The sequence below is a fragment of the Zootoca vivipara genome, chromosome 2 (assembly GCF_965207765.1).
Source record: "Zootoca vivipara chromosome 2, rZooViv2.hap1.1, whole genome shotgun sequence".
NCBI classification, from domain to species: Eukaryota; Metazoa; Chordata; class Lepidosauria; order Squamata; family Lacertidae; genus Zootoca; species Zootoca vivipara.
Window position 1 is genome coordinate 80333700 of NC_142584.1, and position 24703 is coordinate 80358402.

At 41.1% G+C, this 24703-nt stretch overlaps 1 protein-coding gene across 2 annotated transcripts in view; it reads right to left on the reverse strand.

The window, feature by feature from the left end:
- Window positions 1-24703, reverse strand: part of IL17RD (interleukin 17 receptor D) — a 52022-nt gene that overhangs the window by 15056 nt on the left and 12263 nt on the right. For both annotated transcript variants that reach the window (XM_060271423.2, XM_035106370.3), the window contains exons 2-3: window positions 2085-2142; window positions 436-561 (exon numbers count right to left, since the gene is read on the reverse strand). In XM_060271423.2, coding sequence (XP_060127406.2) covers window positions 436-561; window positions 2085-2142 — 184 coding nt within the window. The remainder of the gene's footprint in view (window positions 1-435; window positions 562-2084; window positions 2143-24703) is intronic.

Consider the following 24703-nt stretch of genomic DNA (forward strand, 5'->3'; position numbering starts at 1 on the left):
CCATTCAAACCTAATCTGGGCTGAAAATGATTTTCAAAGGACTTCTTACAAGATTTAGCAATTGTACAGAACTTGCCATTTTTTAAAAAATGGCGAGAGTACCATTTTAAACATTGTAAATAAGTGTCCTTCATGCTAGAGTGCTTAGTTTAGCTTATTTGGACTGCCTGCAGCTCTTTTCCTAAAAAAAATTTCTCTCAAGTTTCTAGCCCAAATTTTAGGGAGATTAATTTCAGGAGAAGACAGGAGTGCCTGGCGTGCTCTGGTCCATGGGGTCATGACTAAATGACTAAACTACAATTTCAGGAGATTTGGGAAGAACCGGATGGTGACAATAACTATTCTACTTGGAGCGTCCATGAACAGAAGTCATCAACTACTTGCTACTACTGTACAAAGGGCACATGAGCACAATTTCTTTTTTATTCTACTTACCAATGGGATTTGCTGTCCACAGTATTGTCACAGCAACTTGATCAGAGCATGCATACTGGCTAATAGTGATGTTCTGTACATCACCAATTACATGCTTTCCCAGTGAGCTCAAATAAGGAGTACAGTCTAAAGAAAGAACAATCGGGTGAAATACATTTAATCCAGGCCTTACGCAAAGACACATTCATGAGCTTAGCCAATATACTGTTTTATAAAAAGTTATGCTATCTATCAAGCCTCATAATTCTGTTCTATAGATGACTGCTCTGAGATCACCACCATGATATAACTATAAATTAGTGAAAGCTCCTATTCTGTTGCACAATTCAAATGAAGGACAGCAAGAGCTTCCTATTAGCAAAAATAGAAATCTGTCTTTTAATAGGAAGTTTTGAGCAAGAGCTTCCTGCAACATCTGGATCAAATTAATAGCTAGCTTTGCATTTTTGGATTCCTGTTGCTACGGCTTTATGCTAAAAAATGACAAGTTTATTCCATTACTTTTGATTTCTTTTGGGAAGAACAAAGAACAGATTTTGGGTAAATAAATCTTTTGTACTTGACAGAAAATAGCTTTTAAGAATACCAACTATGGTATCCATGGTCCACATTAGAAATAAACCATTAATGACATAATTTTATGTAATAGGAAACACAATTCAGCGAGAATTAACATTGTAAATTATTCAGTTTTATGGGGTTAAACGTGGTTGGATCGTAGCCTGGCTCTCTAGTCTCTTATTTCCTTGTGGTGATGAAGGCTGTAGTCTTTATGAAATACCCTGTATGCGGCAACTACAATAGTGAGAATATGCAAGAATGACTCCCTTGGACTTCCTTTCTTCCAAAACCCAACCAAAGATCCAATAAAAACCAGTATTATCTGCCTTATTTGCATAAGCATGCCATAGCATGTAAGTAGCTTAAAGTCCTTTAATTCTCTTCTCTGTGAACAAGTGTGTCGCTGCACTTAGAGCACCATCCCTAGTGAGATCCAGCAGGTTTCTTTCCATTCTAGATGAGCAACTTAAGACAATTCTTATTCAAACAGGCACCCCTCAGTTACCAGAGCTCTCCGAATTTTACTGTTTTTTTATTTGTTCTTGTGTTGTTTCTGGTGAGGTCGCTTTTTATTGATTTATCATTTTAATCGTCTTTGTTATTACAAATTCTGTTTGTACACTGCTTTGAATGCTTTGTTTTGCATAAAGGTGGGTTATAAATGACATGAAATGAATGGCTGGGGAAGTTTTGGGTAGACACACACACACACACATATTATGCATACACAGTTTTTTTAATGTTGTTACCTGTTCTGGGACTTCAAGCTTGGTGAACAGGCCTACATTAGGTGCATCTAACCTCTGACCCTCCAAATGTTACAGGAATATAGCTCCCATGATGAGATCATTGACAAAGTTGGCTAAGGCTGAGGGGAACTGATGCTCAACAATGCCTGGAAGATTAGCCACTCCGCTCTAAATAATTAGATTAACTAAATGAAATGTGCTAATTCAACAATACTCTATTATCACTGTTGATTTTTTAAAAAATGCATTACTTCAATACATGTTGTTAAAAATAATTTAATACATTAATAAATGAAATGAGTAAAGGTGTTTCCAGAGGAAACAGGAAGGAGAACTTACTGTCATACTTAAAGGTGATATTAAGTAACCCGGGATTCTTTCCAATTGGCGATAAAGCCTGCAGAGAAACAAGAGAAAAGTTTGTTGTACACTAATTACTTTGAATTTGAAGATAACTTGGACTCGGCTCACACATGAATTCATTTGGCTCTTCCATCTCTGATGACTTTAGCTGAATGTTAACTGCCTCCATTGGAAAGCATTGTGCTTCAAGTGATCTTTTGTTAAGAGTACCTGTCCAGATCAGAAGTCAGGAAGAAACCAAGTAAAAGTATGAAATCCATACAACTGTGATAGCTAGTTGTACACATAGAATCAAGAACATCTGAAAAATTAGCTCTACTCTCTCTCTCTCTCTCTTATTCTTTAGGTAAATAAACTAATGCTTGCATAGAACAAGCTTAGCTGAGATTAAAATAATGTTGTGCTAGCATAATTTGAGAATGAGGCACATCAGCACTTGAATCTTCAGTAAAGAAAACTGCATTTTTCAGACATCTGAATTTGCAGCCTAGACTATAGCTGTCAAGTTCTCCCTTTTTTAAAGGGAAATTCCCTTATGCTGAATAGGCTTCCTCACGAGAAAAGGGAAAACTTGACAGCTATGGCCTACACAGAATATCTACCCTTGTTCCAACACTTTGAACACCTTGTACTACCACTAAAAATTGATACCCAAGAATGAACAATGAAAATAATACCGTAGCTATATTATCTAACTACAGTTGACTATTTCCTTCCTTTCACAAAGCTTTTGCAAAACCTGCCTGGGCAGCTTCTTTAAACCACCCCTCAGCACTACTCTTGGCCTCTATAATTGTAGTAGGAAAACCAAGCACGGTTTTCTATTCTCTCAGTACAATCAATGGATTAAATTCATTCCCTACCTCCTACAGAGTTGCAACACAAATGAATTTGGGTTAGAAACTCCAGGCTAAAAGTTTGTTTTTCACTTTAAGAGGCTTTTCATCCTGTGGGAATGTATTGGAGAACTGTTCTGAGTGATCCTGCGTTTCAGCTTCCAGCCATTTGACGTTAAAAATTAAATCAGCTGCTGATCAGACATTCACTGTTTATAAAGCACTAATACCTGACCAATTATGACTATTTACTGGGTTGGGATTTTACTGTTCAAGCATTGCTTTCAGATGCCAGATACTCTTACCAGCTCAGACGAAAACTGTTATCCATTTTAACAGGATGCCAATTTTAAAAGCATTCCATATTTTCTAAAGCCATGTGGTGCGAGTAGTGGTTAGAGCATCAGACTAGGACCTGAGAGACCCCACTCAGCTATCAAGCTCACTGGGTGACCTTGGGCCAGTCACTGCCTTCCCTAACCAACCTCACAGGGTTGTTGGGGGGGGGGTTAAATGAAGAGGGCGAGAACCATGTACACCACCAGCAGCTCCTCTGAGAAAAAGGTGGGATATAAATGCAATAAATAAAATAAAATGAATAAAACAGGGGAACTCAAACTTCTGGCAGTATTAGGTTACAAATGAATACTAATTGTGCTCACAAAACATGTAGAGGAATCCCAATGAGATACAATTATTATTTATTACTCAGCAGTCCTCTGTAAGAATCCCCCCCCCAAGGGATGTATGCTAATAGGTGTATGGTTACAAAGCAGAGAAGGAGAAACTTTCCTAGGCTGAGAGCCACATTCCCTCAAATGTAATCTTTCGTAGCCATATGTCAGTGGTGGACAGAGCAAGGAGTGGAACTCTTACCCACTACATTCCGGAAGCCAAACAGGAGTCAGTGGTTTCTACATTGGCAAGCAAGAGGAATGCGTACATAGTCACACTATCTCTTCCTCAGCCTCCATTCAGTCCTCTTCTTATAAAGCAGGAGCAACAAGCTATGCAGGGCACAGTGTAGCCGTGTGAAACATATTGGTCTTGCTTTGGGGGCAATTGTGTCTCTACTGTCTTAGCAACAGAAGCACAAGTTTTACATTGGAACCTTGGTTCTTGAATGAATGCCTTGGTACTCGAACATTTCGGCTCCTGAACGCCAAAAACCCGGAAGTAAGCGTTTTTAAACGTTTTTCAGAACCCGAATGTCCAATGCGGCTGTCGGCTATTGTTTCCGGGGCGACTGTGCCAATTGGAAGCCGTGCCTTGGTTTTCGAACGTTTCCAAAGTCAAACAGACTTCTGGAACGGATTGCGTTCGAGAACCAAGGTTCCACTATTAGTATCAAGTGGCTCCAATGCAGAGTGAGTGTAGTGTGTAACCAGCTACTTGCTTCTTGGAATGCTAGGGCTGTCATCCAGGTTGGATGCTTCAACAGCCAGCCGACAAGTGTGTCTTCCCAGTGCAAGAGGTTAGGCCACCTGCCATATAATTTCTATACTACGTGTGATGGCCCTCAGGCAAAAAAAGCTTTTCCACCCCTGGTCTATCCTGATGGTACGGTGACTCTCTAGAATCTCTTTCAGTCTTGCTACCTAAAAAAACCTTATAATAAGAGACTGAACCTGAGGTGAAAAACACATACTTTGCCACTCAGCTATGGCCTATCCCCCAGTCCTTCATAGGGGTTTAAGCAACAGCAAAACCATGGTGTGTCTCGATTAGACACTTTCCTGCAAATTTGCAGGAGGCCATGTTTGGTAACAGTGCTGCACTAAACAAAAGGATTCTGTATCATCAGAAGCATGTATAAACCTGCAGTGTCGCTCCGCAACTTTAAAAGTCAAAAGCAGGTGTAGGGAAAGGAAAACAATGCATCCGGCTGTAATTAGCATCTGAGTCAAATCTCTCTTAAGGAGATGTAAACTACTACTTAAAGGATCAAAACAGATACTGTTTAGTGCTTTCAGAGTGCACCTTGTAATCTGGCTACCCTGTCTAGTTGCCTTTTCATTTGCTTATCTTATCTTTAGGCTTGAGCATATCAAGTTTAAAAAGGTTTCCTGAAGCAGGAAGGAGACAAAATTACCTCCCAGTAGTCTCTTCTGTTGTCGCTTAATTATGCCTTGTTAGAAGCAGATGAAAACATTTTCAGTCATTTACTACTAAACAAGAACATAGGCCAGCCACAAAAAGGGTGGGGGAAATATTTTTTACTATAGTGGGTTTGTTGTTGGCCTATGGTAAGAAAACTCATCCACTTTATGTGCTTGCCACAGAGAACATGGGCCATAGTGGTCAGGACTGGATTAGTCGCTGAGTGAAAGCACCATACAATCTGTATCAACCCCCTGATGATAAAACCAGGGCCTAGTTAGTAGGAAAACATGCTGCTGAAAACGGAGAAAGAATAAGGTGAGCTACACTGCAACCTTGAATACTATTTGGTGTCAAGAGCAATTCCCATTCTCACAATCCTCTCTGTACATGACAATGCAGCATTGAGTCAAAGATCCTCTTTGTTAGCCTCCTCAGGTTAAAGTATTCTGCATTCATAACTGCCTCAGTGTGGGTGGCGCTGTGGTGTAAACCACAGAGCCTAGGGCGTGCTGATCAGAAGGTCGGCGGTTTGAATCCCCGCGATGGGGTGAGCTCCCATTGCCCGGTCCCTTCTCCTGCCCACCTAGCAGTTCGAAAGCACGTCAAAGTGCAAGTAGATAAATAGGTACCGCTCTGGCGGGAAGGTAAACGGCATTTCCGTGCGCTGCTCTGGGTCGCCAGAAGCGGCTTAGTCATGCTGCCCACATGACCTGGAAGCTGTCTGCGGACAAAGGCCGGCTCCCTCGGCCTATAGAGCGAGATGAGCACCGCAACCCCAGAGTCGGACACGACTGGATCTAACGGTCAGGGGTACCTTTACCTTTTAACTGCCTCAGCACATGGCTCCTGTGTGGGTCTGTCCCTGCCAGGCAGCAGGGTGAGGAAGTGATTTTGCTTCAGGAGGCACCCTGAGGAGAATTATCCGGTCTCTGAATGGTGCAGCAAGACTTCTTTAATGCGTTGGGCTGAGCAGGTGTGTGTGTGTGTGTTAAAACCACAACAGCTATACACCAAGCCAAGCAGAGTCAGAAGAACTGACCTTTCAAAATGTGCTACCACCTTACTTAGGCAGCACTGTGCTACCCATTTCACTTCTGTTGGTTTATGTATTGTTTTTAATTCCCTGTCCCAGGTGATTCAGAACTTCAAAATACCATAATAAAAAAATTCCTTCAGTAGCACCTTAAAGACCAACTAAGTTTTAATTTTGGTATGAGCTTTCGTGTGCATGCACACTTCATCAGATACACTTCATCAAAATACCAAAGGATGACAAAAGAGAAGATTTAAACACCAAGTGCTCAAAATAGAGCAGGTAGTAATTAAAATAAATCAAAAGCCTAGCAGAGAAGGCTGTGCATACACCAAGCGCTGAAAGCACCTGGCTTCCTGCAAATACTGTAGCCCTGGGAAGTGTAGTTTGCCCCACAGAGCTACAATTTTCAGAAATCTTAACAAACTGCAGTTCCCAGAACTGTTTGGGAGCAGTCATTTTTTTCATTAGGTCCTAGCCCTAAAAAGCAGCTTATCAAAATTCAATGTTTTGAAAATATTTATTGGTTACAGTTATATCCCACAATCTCTACAAGAAGTTCAAGCTGGTGTCTGTGGTCCTCCCCTTTCTGATTTTATGCTTGCAATAACCCTGGGGGTAGGCTGAGAGACAGTGACTGGCCCAAAATCATGAACAATTATTAAGGGCTGAGTTTGTTTACACTAGGTTTTCAATCTGGATATGAATGCTAGTGTTTTGCAATATACTGAGAAGTTTATAAATGCATGCTATACCATTTGTCCCAGCTCTCTTCTGAATGACTTCTACTGCTTTAAAGGTAAAGGGACCCCTGACCATTAGGTCCAGTCGTGACTGACTCTGGGGTTGCGGCGCTCATCTCGCGTTATTGGCCAAGGGAGCCGGCGTACAGCTTCCATGTCATGTGGCCAGCATGACAAAGCCGCTTCTGGTGAACCAGAGCCAGGGCTGTCTCAAGCATGTCGGGCGCCCTGGCGCCGTGGTGTGGAGATCGCTCCAGTGCCCCCGCCCTAATGGGCGGGCGCAGCGCGCCACCCCCCTGCCGGCTCAGCGCCCTGGCAGCCCGCGCCACCCAGCCTACCCCTAGAGCCGGCCCTGACCAGAGCAGCACATGGAAACACCATTTACCTTCCTGCCAGAGCGGTACCTATTTATCTACTTGCACTTTGACGTGCTTTCGAACTGCTAAGTTGGCAGGAGCTGGGACCGAGCAACAGGAGCTCATCCCGTCACGGGGATTCGAACCGCTGATCAATCGGCAGGCCCAAGGCTCTGTGGTTTAACCCACAGCGCCACCCACGTCCCCTCGACTACTTTAGTTAGCTTTTATTCCCAAATTGTAAATACAGAATTCCCAAATTATAAGTACAGAATTCCATCTCATCCCTTTTCATAACCTTGTTGAGTTGATGGAAGAAAGGTGGAAGATAAATGAAAGAATATAAATACATTTTCAAAAGTATCCCGACATGAAAGCAAAAGTGAAGTATTGTTGTGATTCATTCGAATAGGACCTGCTGACAGAAGTCCTAAGAAAAATAACTGAAATTTATTTGCAAATGAGGCCTACTTGAAATGTTGCTATTTTAATTATTATTTTTTTGGTATTCAGGATGAAAGTGCCAGGTATATACTATTTGGCCCTAAGCCTCTGCAACACAGCCAGAGGCCTAACTAATGAATAAGGACCTTAAATTGGCCAATGGCTAAACTAATAAGTGCCTATCTGTTATGGTCATTTCCCTTATAAGCTTTGAACTTGAAAGCATACTACTTTGTTCCCCAAGCATATGAGTTTAATAAAATACCTACAGACACATGGGCTTGAAATTCAAACTACCACGCAGCTATACTATTTAATTAGCTAGCAATTAAGACTTGTTTCAGGTATATCTTAAATGTAAATGTATTGCCTTGGGACTGCACAGCCTGTCAATTAGCCACTAACATTTGTTGAACTTATGGGCAGCTTTTAATTTGTTCCGATTATTGCTGAAAAGCAAGTCTCTCTTGCCTGGGGCTTTTGCTATAAAAATCCTTTGGTCTACACACCAGGACTGAGAGGTAACATACACACACACACAAATGAATTGACCCCAAGTTTCATTGAGTGGGAAACAATTCTCTGAGTTTTAGGAGTATGCTAGCTTAACAGAAGTTGAAATACTAGCTACAAAAGCTTGCAAACAACAATGCACTTGACAGTCTATAATGTAGAATGATAAATGATAGTGTTATGTAAACAGTGAAGAAATTACTTGTAAAGGCTAATAAACGGATATAATCAGTAACTGGTACACAGAAACAGGTCAATTTCATGAAGGCTAATCCATGCAGATTCAAAGCGCAAACGATTGAAATCAGGCAGCAGAACCTATGGTACAAATTGCACATTACTGCGAAGGCACAAAGAGTTGTATACTTTTGCCGAATATCAAATTCAACAAGAAAAAACCATCAAGAGAGTGTACCTTTCTGTAATACAGCTAAATTGACTGTCCATTTTTATGGAGCACAAAACAATAGGGTGTTTTTTATCATCAAATGGATAAATTTGTTGCTATTTTATAATAATAAAATAATAATAATTTATTATTTATACCCCGCCCATCTGGCTGGGTTTCCCCAGCCACTCTGGGCAGCTTCCAACAGAATTTTTAATTGTTTTGTTTTATATTGTGTACTTTTTCCTGGAAGTCTCCTTGATCTTTTTCAAACAAGTCATCTGAGAAATATTAAGAGCAATAATAATATTCATCAGGTCTTATATGTCATCAGTATATGTATGGTTGTAAACTAGTCATAGTTCACTGAACCATGTCTGCAGTGGTGGTACAGTACATTTATTACCAATGGATATGACTTGTAACCCAGGATTAATTATAAACGTCCAAAGTAAAAAATAATGGTTTTGCATTCCTTGCCAAATAATAGATTCTGGAATCAGAGATCTAAAGCAAAGTTCCCATTAAATTTCAGAGGTGCTTGATCAGTATTAATAATTTATCTAGGCTTGCTAACCTCAAAGCCAGTGAATCATGCACAAAACCAGGTTTCAGTCACCTGAGAAAGGCAAAGATCCTTAAACATAAACCATTTCAGGGCCCACAACAGGAAACCCCTGACTTTGCTCACTGAACTTACTCTCTAGAGCAGGGGTGGCCAACTCCTGAGACTGTGATCTACTCACAGAGTTAAAAACTGGCAGTGATCTACCCCTTCTTTTGGGGTTCAGGTCAAAGTTGTTGAGCTTTTTTTAGGAAGGAGGTAAAATGTTGATGTTGAGCTTTTTTTTAGGGGAGCCACAGTTGTTCAGTTGGGGGGAGCCAATGATCTACCAGTGATCTACCGCAGACGTCCAGTGATCTACCGGCAGATCACAATCCACCTGTTGGCCATGCTTGCTCTAGAGCAGCTACTTACTCAGAAACAAAGTGAGCATATAATCATAGAGTTGGAAGAGACCACAAGGGCCATCCAGTCCAACCCCCTGCCAGGCAGGAAACACCATCAAAGCCTTCCTGACATATGGCTGTCAAGCCACTGCTTAAAGACCTCCAAAGAAGGAGACTCCACCTCCAAAGGAGGAGACTCATGGAAAATGAGTTAAGTTGGCTAGAGCCTAAGGAATTATTCATATTCCAGCTTCTCAATTTGAATGCCAAATGAAATTACACAGCGTTTTTTCAATAAAATGTGTTGCTTATGGCTTCTCATATTCTTTCATTTCAGGAGGGAATTTATCTCTAGCAGCTTAATTCATGTCCCCTTTCTAACCAATATGAAGTGAGTCAGTGAATTACTAATAGTTCCTACCTTTATCAATCAGGAAAAAGAACCGATTAGTTTATGTGATCAATGTTTTCCTAAGGTCCAATATCAGAAAAATCTGTTATTTTGTACTTTCAGATTTGCCTCAAATAGTATCCCATGTCGTTAAAGGAGCCCAAAGCTGCAGTTCTACACTTCAGGTGTTATACTTCCGTGTGTGTGTGTGTGTGTGTGTGTGTGTGTGTGTGTTATTTCTTTTTCAGATTAGAGTAACAATGAAAGAACAATAGTCCAACAACAAACAACCATCCAAAGAAAACTCAACAAGAGATTGAGGTTTATTACAATGAAGCCTATTTCGACTGTACAAGATGGACCTCAAGTTACATCAAAGACACTTCAAAAAGAAAAGGTGTAAACTCTAGAGCCATTCCGATAATACAAATTCATCCCATGTAAAGTCACAAAAATTAAATAATGTGGAGAGACAGGCACAAAGACATGCCATCAGTTTTAACATCCTTATTAAACACATAGATCTGTGCCTGCACTAATTATAGATTGGGTCTTGGAGGTAGGAAATCACTACCCCGCAAAGCATAGCCTGTGCACTAGACCAAGACAGCAATCACAATTTATCCTTCATATGTTCTTAATTAACATGCATATGTTCCTAATTTCATGCTCCCACAAGGCAAACTGAAGGAAACAATTGGTTTTGAGTTTGAACACAAAGAAAGAAATAATCAATATTACTTGCAAGCGCTATTTAAAAAACTGAAGGCTTTATTATTCAAACTGTCAAACTCTATGAAGATAGCTCGAGTTGCTGAAATATTTGATAGAAATGTTTATATAAATTAATGTTAAATGCTGTATTTTGGCTAGAGTAGTGCCTAAAAGAAGGAATGCCAGACTAACCTCCTAACACACACACACACACACACACACACACACACACACACACACACATACTTCAACTAAGGGGTAGCCACTTTTTTCCTCTAAGGGTATCACCACCCTCACTTTACTCAAACTTCTGCCATTGTTTTAAACTATCACTTTCCTGTCTTAGTGTCTACCTCACCCTAACTTCATGTAAAACTGGGATTGTGATATGGGCTGCACGCAATGACATTCTTACATTTTTATTATATGGAGAGATATTGAAGTTTTAACTGTGATACTCTTTCTTATTAAATCACAAGTAATCAATCACTTAATGTTCCAACTATCAAATAAAGGACATGCATGTACGCGAAACAGGTTTTACCCACACAGCTATGTCGCTGTGTAATGCACACATTTTCTGGTCACACAGACTTTTGAAGATTATTTTAAAATTATTAAATAAAGGCTATTATCCATACACGCACAAAGAGAAAAACGCCTGTAATTATCTACAGTCATACCTCGGGTTAAGTACTCTTCAAGTTGAGTACTTTCAAGTTAAGTACTCCGCGGACCCACCTGGAACGGATTAATCCACTTTCCATTACTTTCAATGGGAAGGTACGGACTTCCGGAACCAATTAAGTACTTAACCTGAGGTACCACTGTATTTTAGCACATTACAAATAAATACTGGATGCAAATCATGCAATGTATATCAATGAAGGGTGTACAAAGAACACTGCATTTCAGAGGAAATGAGTGAAGCCTGCTCTATAGTGGTACCTCGGTTTAAGTGCACAATTGGTTCTGGAAGTACCTGAAGCGTACTTAACCTGAAGCGAACTTTCCCATTGAAAGTAATGGAAAGTGGATTAATCCGTTCCAGACGGTCCGCGGAGTACTTAAACTGAAAGTACTCAAACCAAAGCATACTTAAACCAAGGTATGACTGTATACATGAACAAGGTGAGAATGTAGTGCTTGAGCCCTGAAGTGATAGTATGGGGTGCACCACTTCCACCTGCAAATCAGGGGTGATGGTGGCTTATTTTAATGCCCCCTACAAGTAGAAAAAAAGCAGAGACATCACCTTGCCTACAAAGGTCCGTATAGGTAAAGCTATGGTTTTCCCAGTAGTGATGTATGGAAGTGAGAGCTGGACCATAAAGAAGGCTGATCGCCGAAGAATTGATGCTTTTGAATTATGGTGCTGGAGGAGACTCTTGAGAGTCCCATGGACTGCAAGAAGATCAAACCTATCCATTCTTAAGGAAATCAGCCCTGAGTGCTCCCTGGAAGGACAGATCGTGAAGCTGAGGCTCCAATACTTTGGCCACCTCATGAGAAGAGAAGAATCCTTGGAAAAGACCCTGATGTTGGGAAATATTGAGGGCACTGGGAGAAGGGGATGACAGAGGACAAGATGGTTGGACAGTGTTCTCGAAGCTACGAACATGAGTCTGACCAAACTGCGGGAGGCAGTGCAAGACAGGAGTGCCTGGCGTGCTATGGTCCATGGGGTCACGAAGAGTCAGACACGACTAAACGACTAAACAACAACAACAAGTAGAAAGCTGGCATAGACATCAGAGAGCAGGTTCACAATCTACTATACAATCCAAGTGAAGAGGGGGCATTCAAAAATGACATCTCAAAATGCAAGCGATGGAAAAGAGGTGCACATTTGCGCAGTATAATTAACTCAAGAATTAAGCAACAAAGGAATTTGTTTTCTGCAAATGAAAATTGTGCAAACTGTAGATTCTGTAAGAATGGAACACCTGGATCATGAAAAAGAATACCTCCTTTGACACTGCATTCTACTTCAGTTTTCCTCCAAATAGCTCAGGCAATTTATTGAATCCAAAGTTTTTGTCCTGCTCGTAAAAAGTCCCCTTTTCTGCAAATGGCATGGAAACTTTTACTTCAATCCAGTCTATATGGGTTTTCTGCCATTTTATCCTCACAACAACCACTTCATGGATCCAATGAAGCAGGCCCAAGTCCATGAAAGCTTATGCCATAATTATTTTAAGTCTTAAAGGATCCACAGGACTGATTCCCGCCCCCCATTGAGGTAGAGTAGACTGAGAAGTGGTTGACACAAGGTTGCTTCATAGCTGTGTAAGGTTTTGACATCTGCTACTCAAACAGCATCTTAAAAAGCAGAGACATCACCTTGCCGACAAATGTCTGTACGTATAGTTAAAGCTATGGTTTTCCCAGTAGTGATGCATGGAAGTGAGAGCTGGACCATAAGGAAGGCTGATTGCCGAAAAATTGATGCTTTTGAATTATGATGCTGGAGGAGATTCTTGAGAGTCCCATGGACTGCAAGAAGATCAAACCTATCCATTCTGAAGGAAATTAGCCCTGAGTGCTCACTGGAAGGACAGATCCTGAAGCTGAGGCTCCAATACTTTGGCCACCTCATGAGAAGAGAAGTCTCCCTGGAAAAGACCATGATGCTAGGAAAGATTGAGGGCACAAGGAGAAGGGGACGACAGAGGACAAGGTGGTTGGACAGTGTTCTTGAAGCTACTAACAGGAATTTGACCAAACTGCGGGAGGCAGAGGATGACAGGAGTGCCTGGCATGCTCTGGTCCAAATGACAGGAGTGCCTGGCATGCTGGGGTCACAAAGAGTCGGACACGACTAAATGACTAAACAACAACAACACTCAAAAAGCACCCACTACTACAGTACACTCATCCTTCGCCAACCTGGTAGCCAGGTTGAAAAGAGCCACCATCAGCCCTGGCAGCACGGGTTGGGCAAGGCTGCCATACAGACAATACATCTCACCTCTTCCTCCTCCCTGCAAAGCATAGTGTCAAAAATCAGCTATTTCATTCATGTACTTTCCCTTTCTCATACCATAAATATGCATGCCATCCATATCTGTTATAATGTCCTTCTAAGTCTAATGCTTCTATAATTTGAGGTCTGGGAGGGTGAAGCCTCCTCTCTCTTTTATATCTGTAAGTTTAATTCTGGGCCTTCTGCCCCCCAGACATATTTAGAAATATCCTTTTGCCATCTTTTGAGGCAATAATCTTTAACCATTACTGGGACTGCAAGATGTAGGACATAATATACAATTTGAGGACTGGGGAAAATTGTGGAAAGTAAACTTAAATTTTACAGATTGTTCTCTTTTGAAGGAAAATTACATGAAAATGATGTATAGATGGTATATTACACCAGTAAAAATGGCAAAAATCTACAAAACCAGGTCAAATAAATGTTGGAAATGTAAAGAAAAAGAAGGTACCTTTTATCATATGTGGTGGGAATGTAGAGAAGTTAAAAAATTCTGGGAGATGATATATAATGAATTGAAAAAAATGTTTAAAAGAGCATTTGTAAAAAAAATCAGAAGCATCTTTTTAGGGATTTTAGGGCAAGACCTGCCAAGAAAAGGAAAGAACTTATTCATGTACGCTACAACAACGGCACCAGTCTTGTTAGCACAAGACTGGAAGAATGAGGAAATCCCAACAAAAGAACAATGGCAAGAAAAACTGACAAGTTATGTGGAACTGGCAAAGCTAACATACAAACTACAAGAGAAGGACAATCGTGACTTTAAGGAAGAATGGGAATTTTTTACAAACTATTTAAAAAGACAACAAAAGGATCTGGACTCCTTGGCAGGTTTTGAATAAACATCCACAATTTATTAGTAGAACACATGATAGATAAAGCAATGATATGTACAATTTTATAACATGCAGAGAACTGTATGTACAAACAAACCAGAGAAGGGAGCTGAGGGAAGTCCTTAGAGGGGGGGAGAGGGGGGAGAGAAGAAAAGCGGGGGAATGTGTAATTGATTATGTTATTGGTAATTTGCATTGTTTAAAAGTTTCTTTTCAATAAAATATTTTTTAAAAAATCAGCTATTTCAGTTTCTTCTGAATTTAAGAAAAAAATAGGGATAAATATTATAAGTGTTAGGGCATTACCCTTGAACAATTTGTCCTTTTCTGCTAATACACTATGTTGTCTGTTATATCTATTAGTTTCTTCCTTTGGAATGGAAAAAACCCTTTGTTCTCATGTTAACACAGTTAATGTTTTGACTTCCTGAGAGCACAATACAACCTTCCAGGGAGTAATCTTCCTAGCGACCTGATCTAGTCACTGGATACTTCCTTTTCTTTCACAATGCCAGACGCTACACATTTGAGCCCTCCTTCCAAATTCTCTTGGAGTTTACAGGGATTTCTCCCACCTGCCCCCTCCTCTCCAATCACAAGAACTCAGAGCAATGAACTTAATAGTTAAGTGATGTAAATAAGGAGCATTTATTTATCTATGTAAAATAATTTATATTGGCTTTCATAAAAGTCACAATGTAGTTGAAATAAAACTTTCAGAATAGAATAAATGCAGCGGTCAGGATAAACTCCACACACTGGTATTAATCACCAACAAAGGTCTAGGAGAAAAAGTAAACTTTTAAGCAAGTGAGAACCAAGAGCAGTAGGGATTTACCTTATCTCATATATCTAATAGGGGAGCTTTTAGAAGTACCAGGACAGAAAATCCTCCTGGCTGTCACAAGTTGGACTCAAGCAGAAGAGCTTCACTGGAAGATCTGAGTGAGCAGGTAGATAGATGATAAAACATGTTAATAACCAGTGTGGTTGGCCACCTAGACCTCCAGCATTAATAGTGGATTAAGGCATACCTCACACCATGCACCTTTTCCTTTGGGTGGGGACAACCCCATTGTTGTTTAGTCATTTAGTCGTGTCAGACTCTTCGTGACCCCATGGACCAGAAGAGTCGGACAACCCCATTAAGACCACCTAATTCCAAGAGTCAGGAGCCACCCACCTACCGACAAGTCATCTGTCTTATCAGGATTTTGCCTCTGCTTACTGGACAGCACCCAGCCAACAGTTAAGGACTTGATTTAGATGTAAGAGAGTAATAAAGTTGGGCTCCAAACCTCTTGATGACTGCCCCTGACAGTTTTGTACCTATGTTGAACAGCACTGGAGTCAAGATGGAGCCTTGAAGCATCCTACAGCATAACTGCCAGGGAGCTGAAGTATTTACTCTCTGCAGGTAAGAGCAGAACCACTGCAAAACACTGTGTCCAACTTTCAACCCATTCCATTGTGAGACTAAAGGCAGGCGGCATGTCAGCAGCATCCCCAATAATTTTCGTTGTCCCAACACCAAATGTAGGTCATCAAAGCCCACCCCACCCCACCCCCCATGAGCAAGGGGTATTTCAGAAAGGGAAACAGAAAATTTGAGTATCATTGCAACACCCTACCCTTCAGTCACCTGCTTTTTATTTTAAGGGCTTTCCTTCCTTCTCCTTTGTCAGCATGGTTATAAGGAGGAGATGAGAAGCATTTGCTTTCATTTTCAGGTAACTGACCATGGTTAATGATCCTGGGTTGCTTTTAATACACTGTTGTTAACACTAACCACAGTTCCTGGGGCTTGATCCTAATGGCAAGCAGCTGCTAGTTGAAAAAGGAGATGCATATTCTCTTTATAGCTGCACCAAAAGGAGGAAAGTGGAAGACTCCTGTACACCATAGCTGCCAAGTTTTCCCTTTTCTCATAAGGAAGCCTATTCAGCATAAGGGAATTTCCCTTAAAAAAAGGGTTAACTTGGCAGCTATGCTGTACACATAACACAGAACTATTGTTAAGTGCTAACAGGGCTGCTGAATTAGGCAACAGAAATGTTTTCAAATAATTTGGCATGATCATTAGGCAAAAATTGTGACCAAGAAGATTAAGTTTATAACTTAATGCCAAAGAATTTTTTTCTCTAAACACATTGCATCTTTTGTCTTTTAGTCCCTTTCCCTCCAACTTTTTTTAAAACTGAAAAAATACATTTGTTTAGAAGTCTTCTAACTAAAAAGTACAAGCATAATCCAGCCCATTGATTTTATTTCAGTAGGGGAATGCTTCACCCATTAAACTCAACAAAATTTGCAAATGATTAACCCTGGCTGGATTGTGCCTTACGTATGCAATGCACATACAATGTCTGGCAATGAAATAATTACACAAGTTATACATATCCACGGGGGCTCTGAGTACATGTTCCTCAAGCAACAGCCTACCATGCCACATACCAAGGCTTTTTTCAGGGGTAACTCACCGGAACTCAGTTCCAGCACCTCTCAGGTGGATGCCATTGCCATTCTAAGAGAAAGAGGGGGGCGTTCGTGGTGAGTTCTGGAACCTCTTTTTCTAGAAAAATAGCACTGCTACATAGCGTACCAGGTTGGAAATTGAGACTGCTGCTCAAACTTACAAATCCTAGAGGTCAAGCCTTGGATCCCAACCTATATATTTTAGATAACAGGAAAATGTTTGTTTTGCTTCTTTTCAGTGACCTCTTCCTGTGCAAATGGTACCGTTTTCCAAGGAAATAATAATAATTTATTATTTATACCCCGCCCATCTGGCTGGGTTTCCAATCCTATTGTTCTACCTTTTATGGAAACCTAGGGACAGTTCTTGCACTTCTTGAGTGGTATTGTTGCTTGCCCTAATAGCGGGTGGCGCTGTGGGTTAAACCACAGAGCCTAGGGCTTGAATCCCCGCAACGGGGTGAGCTCCCGTTGCTCGGTCCCAGCTCCTGCCAACCTAGCAGTTTGAAAGCATGTCAAAGTGCAAGTAGATAAATAGGTACCGCTCTGGCGGGAAGTTAAATGGCGTTTCCGTGCACTGCTCTGGTTCGCCAGAAACGGCTTAGTCATGCTGGCCACATGACCCAGAAGCTGTACGCTGGCTCCCTTGGCCAATAAAGCAAGTTGAGCGCTGCAACCCCAGAGCCGTCCACGACTAGACCCAACGGTCAGGGATCCCTTTACCTTTATTTATGCCCCATGCACATGGCTGCTGTACTTGAAACACAGCCAGAACTGCTTAGAGAAGTGGTAAACATGCTACTAAAGCAATTGAAGAACTGACCCAGCAGTTGTGTGACAGCACAAATGAGTCCCCAACATGCTGTAGCAAGCAGGGCTTGAATTCCTCGATAAATGCTTGTTGAGGAATTCAATATTTATTTTATTTAATCTGCACTGTAAAATGAGCAAAACAAAGGGTTTTTTAAATTGCACTTTCAGTATTTAAGGTTTTTTTAAAATCTCCTTGTTGCTTATTGCAGAGCCTTTTGTGCTAGATTAAATACAAACATATTTGTAGTAGAGTAACTGGGGAAGCAATGGCTCATAATTAGCCAGTCATTAACAGCCTTATCTTAATCACACTGTTGGCAGGTTGTGGCTCACAGTGGCTTATCTAAGGACAGTATGATTTAAAAAGCAAAAGGTACCACCTGCAACAGAAGGTTAAGCCCAAGGGTCACCAAAGCGGTGCCCATGTAGCAAATTCTATTGTAGCCAACAAACAGCTTTATGCAAGCCCAGCTGCAGCACAGAGGGTAATTTCAGGGGGACACAGCTACAGAGGGATCTCTCTCCGGTTATGACCTCCCTGGCAGAAAATGATCCCCGCCAGTCCACACTTAAAGCTTGCTTCAAGCCTAACTTCAGCAGGGAGGGGTGGGGGAAAACAAGACCCTGGGGGAAAAACAAAAGCATAACTGATTGCACGGGGGAAGCGGGTGTGCATGCATGTATATGTGGTTGCCATGCATGTTGTGGGGTGTGTGTTCATGATAGCTTCTCCAGTTTGCAAAGGAGTGTGCATGGGCCCCAAAAGAGTAGCAACCCCTAGCTTAGCCTACACAGCATGTGCTCCCTGAAGTCTTCCATTAAGCTTTGAAATTAGCAGAGCTCCGCTTGCCAAATTGACAACACTACACTTGTTTTTTCAAGCCTTTTGCAAGTAGAGACGTTCTGAACAGGCTTGGACTGCCACATTTTTATTGTTATGCAAGTCGCTTGCTAGGAGACGTCCAAGCTGATATGTCACTTTTAGCAAAAGCAAGCAAAGTGATGGTAGAAGTCTTCTGAGTGTATATCCAAGCTAACATGCATGCCATAAAAGCTGTACTGTCTTGATAATAGGAGTATAGTTTGTGGGGGGGGGGAAGGGGGGGAGAGCAGGAAAATAACCAGGACTTGCATGATTGAAATCAGAAATGAAATGAGAGGCTCTTTTCTACACTATCCCAAGAAAAACAAAGTTTACTATTTTGTACGAGTGGTAATTTAGATATAAGGAGTAGAAACATCTCCATTGTTCCAAGCAAGTTGTTAACAATGCAACCTATGCAAGTCTACTCAGAAGAGAGGTTCATCAACCTCAGTGTAGTTACTCCCAAGTAAGAGTGTAAAGGAATGCAGCTCAAAACATTTTTCTCCTAGCAGTCTTTGCAGAGAAATGATAAATAATTTCAATATTGACAGTTCCGCTTACTATCCACTTAGGTATAAACATAGGTTAGAGGAGCACAGGAAGTGTGGCATGCAGCCTCCGTCTCTAAAACCTTAGCAAGCACCTGGAGATGGGCCAACAGATGGTTTCAATAGATTCCTCAGGAATGGGAGAAAATGAAGTATGCACATTTCAGGAGCGGGAGGGGGGTGCTGAATGCAAATTCCATCATTAGTTTTCTTAATACTTATACCATACTAAGAAGTTGGAAGAGATTTCAGGGGAAGGAATGCAAAGGATCAAAAAGAAACACACACTGCAACTGTGTGCTTTGTGTCTTCAAATTTACATATATATATATATATATATATATATATATATATATATATATATATATATATATATATATTATTGCTGCAGAAATATCCCCACTGGCTAGAAACAAAAGTCTCCTTTTCATGCAAGGAAAACCGGGAAGTACATGAATATCTGAAGGTGAAAAGACAAACTTCCAGTCAATTCCCTCTGTATTCCTAACTCACCCATCCCCCAGGATATAGGAACAAAGGAAATTATTCCAAGGATCACAAGATTCTTCAGTGGAAATTTTAACCTGGACATCTGAATTGATCATTTAAGAGGAAAGAGGAAGTACTGAAATTTTAAAAGATCTACTGTAATTTAAGTAAAGCTGCGTTGAGCATCTCATGCTCAATACAAATACATTCAATGTACTCCACTGATGTAATGAAATCCTGTATACATACATACATACATACATACATACATACATACATACATATGAATATACACCAGAGTGGACAGTTGTCGCAGATAGCTACGTAGATGCAAAAATACCCTTCCCTATATTCAATAACATAAGCAAGGAATAATCCTCCTGGCCAAGACTGGGTTGAAACACAAACTTTAAAACACCAAACCTCCATTCAGACCTTTCCCAACTGATCTCCCTATCTCCCTTTTCCTTCCAGTGATGACCCCTTGTGTGCCTAACCTATTGGATTGGAAGTCTGACAACAGAGCTTGTGTCTAAATTCATGTACCCCATCAAGATGTTAGGAAGTTGCCTTCTACCACATCAGGATACTTGTTCACCAAGCCTATTTCTGCTTACTCTGACTAGCAATGGCTCTCCAGAGTTTTAGGCAGAGGTCTTTCCCACCACCAGTCACCTTACCTACTCTTTTTAACTGGAGATGCCAGGGATCAAACCTGAAATCTTCTGCATGTAGCACATATGCTCTCCAATTCTACTGCAGCACTTCCACCCACCCACTCCCTGCCCATATCTGGATAAGAAAAAGAACAGAAAATGAATTTCATAGTTCTAACAAAGAAGCATTAGTAATTCACTTATCTGTATGATAAGGAGTTAAACTGGGAGTCAGCAAGTAAAAGCAACTATAGTTTGCTATGCACACACAGATGAAAACTTGTTTTTCTCCAAGCATTTCTAAGTTATGTTGATTTTTCTGCTGTATTGTTGTAGCTGCCTCTAAATTGTATACAGTATACTGAACGTTTGGTCTTATTGTTTTATGTTATTTCAACAGGCTCATTATATATCACCCTGGTATCCAAAAGGATGAAAGCCAGACTAAAAATATTTTAATACACACCAACTTGTAAGATTGTCTTCTACCACCCAAATTTGGGACTGTCTGGCCAAATGCTATCTTCCACATCAGAGTCTCTCTTCCAATCCCCACTACCACTTGAAAATAAGTGTCATTATTTTGGTACCCATTGGGAACATTTTAATTAGGCTTTATTTGCTTTTTAATTGGGCACAACACTCTGTTGGGCAGCCTGAACATATTAATGAAATGCATCTCATATATATTGGCTTATGTAAGACAACCATGCATCGTAAACTAGGGACAGCTCTCTTTCTTCTGAAGCAACAATGGCAGTTAAAAACTATAGGAAAAATCCCTATCAGTAGATGCCAAACTATGACACCAGGCCTGATGAATTCTGTATTTAAAGACATTCTGATTGTGGTACTTAAGTTTGCTTTCCTTGGGCAAAGGACAGCTATGGGACAAGGAAGGTGTGGAATTAAGAGTGGCAAAATAGCACTGGGAGGGTTTAAAACTACCTTCCACCCAGTGCCTCTGCCCCAATCTGAATCAGCCTCCATCCCGTTGCCTTCAACATAAATTTTCAAAGTATCGTTGTTCAAAGTACCACCCAGTCGCAAGAGGGAGTATCAATTAGCAGGTTTGGGAGAACCTCAGGTTCTGCAGGAGAGCAGAAAGCTGGCTGCACCATGTGACGGCGCAACAGCACTTTTTCCCTTGCCCCCTTCACTTAAATATAGTGCACCCACCTCACAGAACACAAATTCCACAAATTCCTATAAACTACCCCAGATTATCTTGTGGGGGACTTGTGTGAGGGAAAACTTACAGTAACAATTTGAAGTCTCAGGCAGGATTTGATCAAATAAACAAGAAAGATTTTATTAAACAAAGGAAGTTTATGACACAAAGTGGGTAAAACATAAGATACTTCAGCTTATGTTATTTCACTTCAGTTCTTTCTCAGTTGTTGTACAGCTGTTGCCGCTTAATGTTAAACAAGGTGGTACTTCCTGTCAGTTACACACCCCTTAGTCCAGGTATAGGCAAACTCAGCCCTCAAGGTGTTTTGGGACTACACTTCCCATCATCCCTGACCACTGGTCCTGTTAGCTAGGGATGATGGGAGTTGTAGTCCCAAAACACCTGGAGGGCCGAGTTTGCCTATGCCTGCCTTAGACAACCCTACTCCTGAGGTACTCCAAGTAACAGACCCAAGGGATCTCCACACCCCTCTTAACTGGTTTGGGAGTCTTCTCCTTTTGTAGCAGAATCTCTCCCCTCCTGACTGGAATGAGACCTAAGTAGACTGTATTCTCACAGCTTCTACTTCTCCTGGCTCAGCCTCACCCTCCCACTTAATTCCTGGCCTATTACTCTTACAGGACACCACACACTGTCCTTCACACTAAGCTCAGAAACTCCATTCACTAGCTTGTGATATATTCCTCAGAGTGGATGTTTCTACCCAGAACCAACTCTCTCTCCCAACCTCTATCTGAACCAAAAAAACCTCTCTCAAAATCAGGCACCCACAAACTTCGGCCCTCCAGATGTTTTGGACTACAATTCCCACCATCCCTGACCACTGTTCCTGTTAGCTAGGGATCATGGGAGTTGTAGTCCAAAATATCTGGAGGGCCACAGTTTGGGGGTGCCTGCTCAAAATCCTCTCCTTTTCAACTCTGCCTCCTGGACCGCTGGCCAAATCAGAAACTGCCATTCATTAACCAAAAGAAAACACTTGGTGACCCAACCTGCCCAGGAAAACCAACTTTTCCATCACACACCACTGAACAGGAAAGCCTCACATGGCAGCATTTTGAATATTTTAAAACAAAACAAATCTTGTTTAGTCGTTTAGTCGTGTCCGACTCTTCGTGACCCCATGGACCAGAGCACGCCAGGCACTCCTGTCTTCCACTGCCTCCCGTAGCTTGGTCAAACTCATGTTCATAGCTTCAAGAACACTGTCCAACCATCTCATCCTCTGTCGTCCCCTTCTCCTTGTGCCCTCCAAGAAGCAGGCGTCTTTTAATTTCGTGACTGCTGTCACCATCTGCAGTGATCATGGTACCCAATAAAGTAAAATCTCTCACTGCCTCCATTTCTTCCCCTTCTATTTGAAAGGAGGTGATGGGACCAGTGGCCATGGTCTTAGTTTTTTTGATGTTGAGCTTCAGACCATATTTTGCGCTCTCCTCTTTCACCCTCATTAAAAGGTTCTTTAATTCCTCCTCACTTTCTGCCATCAAGGTTGTGTCATCAGCATATCTGAGGTTGTTGAAATTTCTTCCGGCAATCTTAATTCCGGTTTGGGATTCATCCAGTCCAGCCTTTCACATGATGAATTCTGCATATAAGTTAAATAAGCAGGGAGACAATATACAACCTTGTCGTACTCCTTTCCCAATTTTGAAACAATCAGTTGTTCCAAATCCAGTTCTAACTGTAGCTTCTTGTCCCACATAGAGATTTCTCAGGAGACAGATGAGATGATCAGGCACTCCCATTTCTTTAAGAACTTGCCATAGTTTGCTGTGGTTGACACAGTCAAATGCTTTTGCGTAGTCAATGAAGCAGAAGTAGATGTTTTTCTGGAATTCTCTAGATTTCTCCTCATAGTTTTTTTTTTAACTTCTAGGCAGTCATATCAACATCCAAAAGAGTTCTTGCCCCATGACAATAGGTCTGACAATAGTTCTGTAGGACAGGGAAGGTCTAAATCCTGCTCTCCTCTCAAAACCGTAATGTCAGGTCAAACAACAGAATCAACTATTTTTGTAATTCCTGATTACTGGCCAAGCTCAAGAAGGCAAAACATTTTCTGTATTCATCTCAGTTAAGTGCAGCTCATTTGGCCACAAAAACACGTGTCCATTCCAGGTGTGGCACAGGCTCTCCAAAGTCTCAGGAAGACACTTTTCCTAGCCCTACTACTCAAGATGGCTATAACTGGAGATGCCACAGAATGGGCCCAAGACCTTTTGCCTGCAAAGGCTAAGGCACCTTATTAAACCCGACTTGTGTTTCCAAGTTCTGCATTGTGGCTGCATTTAGTTTCCACGCAAATGGTTGTCATCTGCACAGATTTTGCACTTGGCATCCAGGGCAAGGTGGAAGGAGTGGGGGGTGGAAGCAGTCTGCGGCTAAAACAGCATGCCAAGTACACAGCAATCACTACACAGGAGCAACTCCTCAAGCTTCTCCATTGAGGAAGTAGCTGATTACAAAAGCAGCCCTTTAAAACTACGAAGTGCTTTGGCTATGGTTCACAAGCTTATCTTCTTGCTAACCTCCTGGGAATGCCCAATTGTTTATCTGGAAATACATACTATTCTCTCTGCCAGTGGGGGGAAAACATATTTCTAGCGCTCAGTACTGCAGACAGAACACACATAATATGTACAGAAATATTCCCTTCTGTTAAAAGCACAGAGGGGGGAAGAAAACACCCTAATGTTGTTTGAAAAGTGATAACATGCATTTAATCAACTAAAATGCCTTCATTACACACTATTCAGTGACTTTGCTGAAATTAGACACTTTTGCCCTAGACCATAAAAGATTGTAGTGATTTGAAATGGAAATATTTCCTGTCCACTCACTGCCAGGTTTGTTCCCAGAGTGATATAACAGATGACATCCAGTACAATAAATTCTTTTATTAACCATACATTTGAGACTGCTTTAGGGATTTAGAGTGTTCAGTTTCATGCTGAAAAAATGTAATGTTATCCATAGACTGTCAATGTGTGCAACAAAAACAGAGGCACAGGTTTCTCTACTTTGATCAATGGGGAAAGAGAATAAGAGAGATGTCTTAAACAGACCCCCAACTTGAATTCAAAAAATTAAATTCAAAAGCCCTTGATATTATTTGAGCCATTTGGCAATAATAAAAGTTCCATGTAACTAGATTAGAACAAATTTGGTCAGAAGGTGAGTTTCAGTCTAGCAACAAAGAACTACAGCAGAAAATTTAAGAGCATCAAGGCTGTTTTCTTTTAAAAACAAAT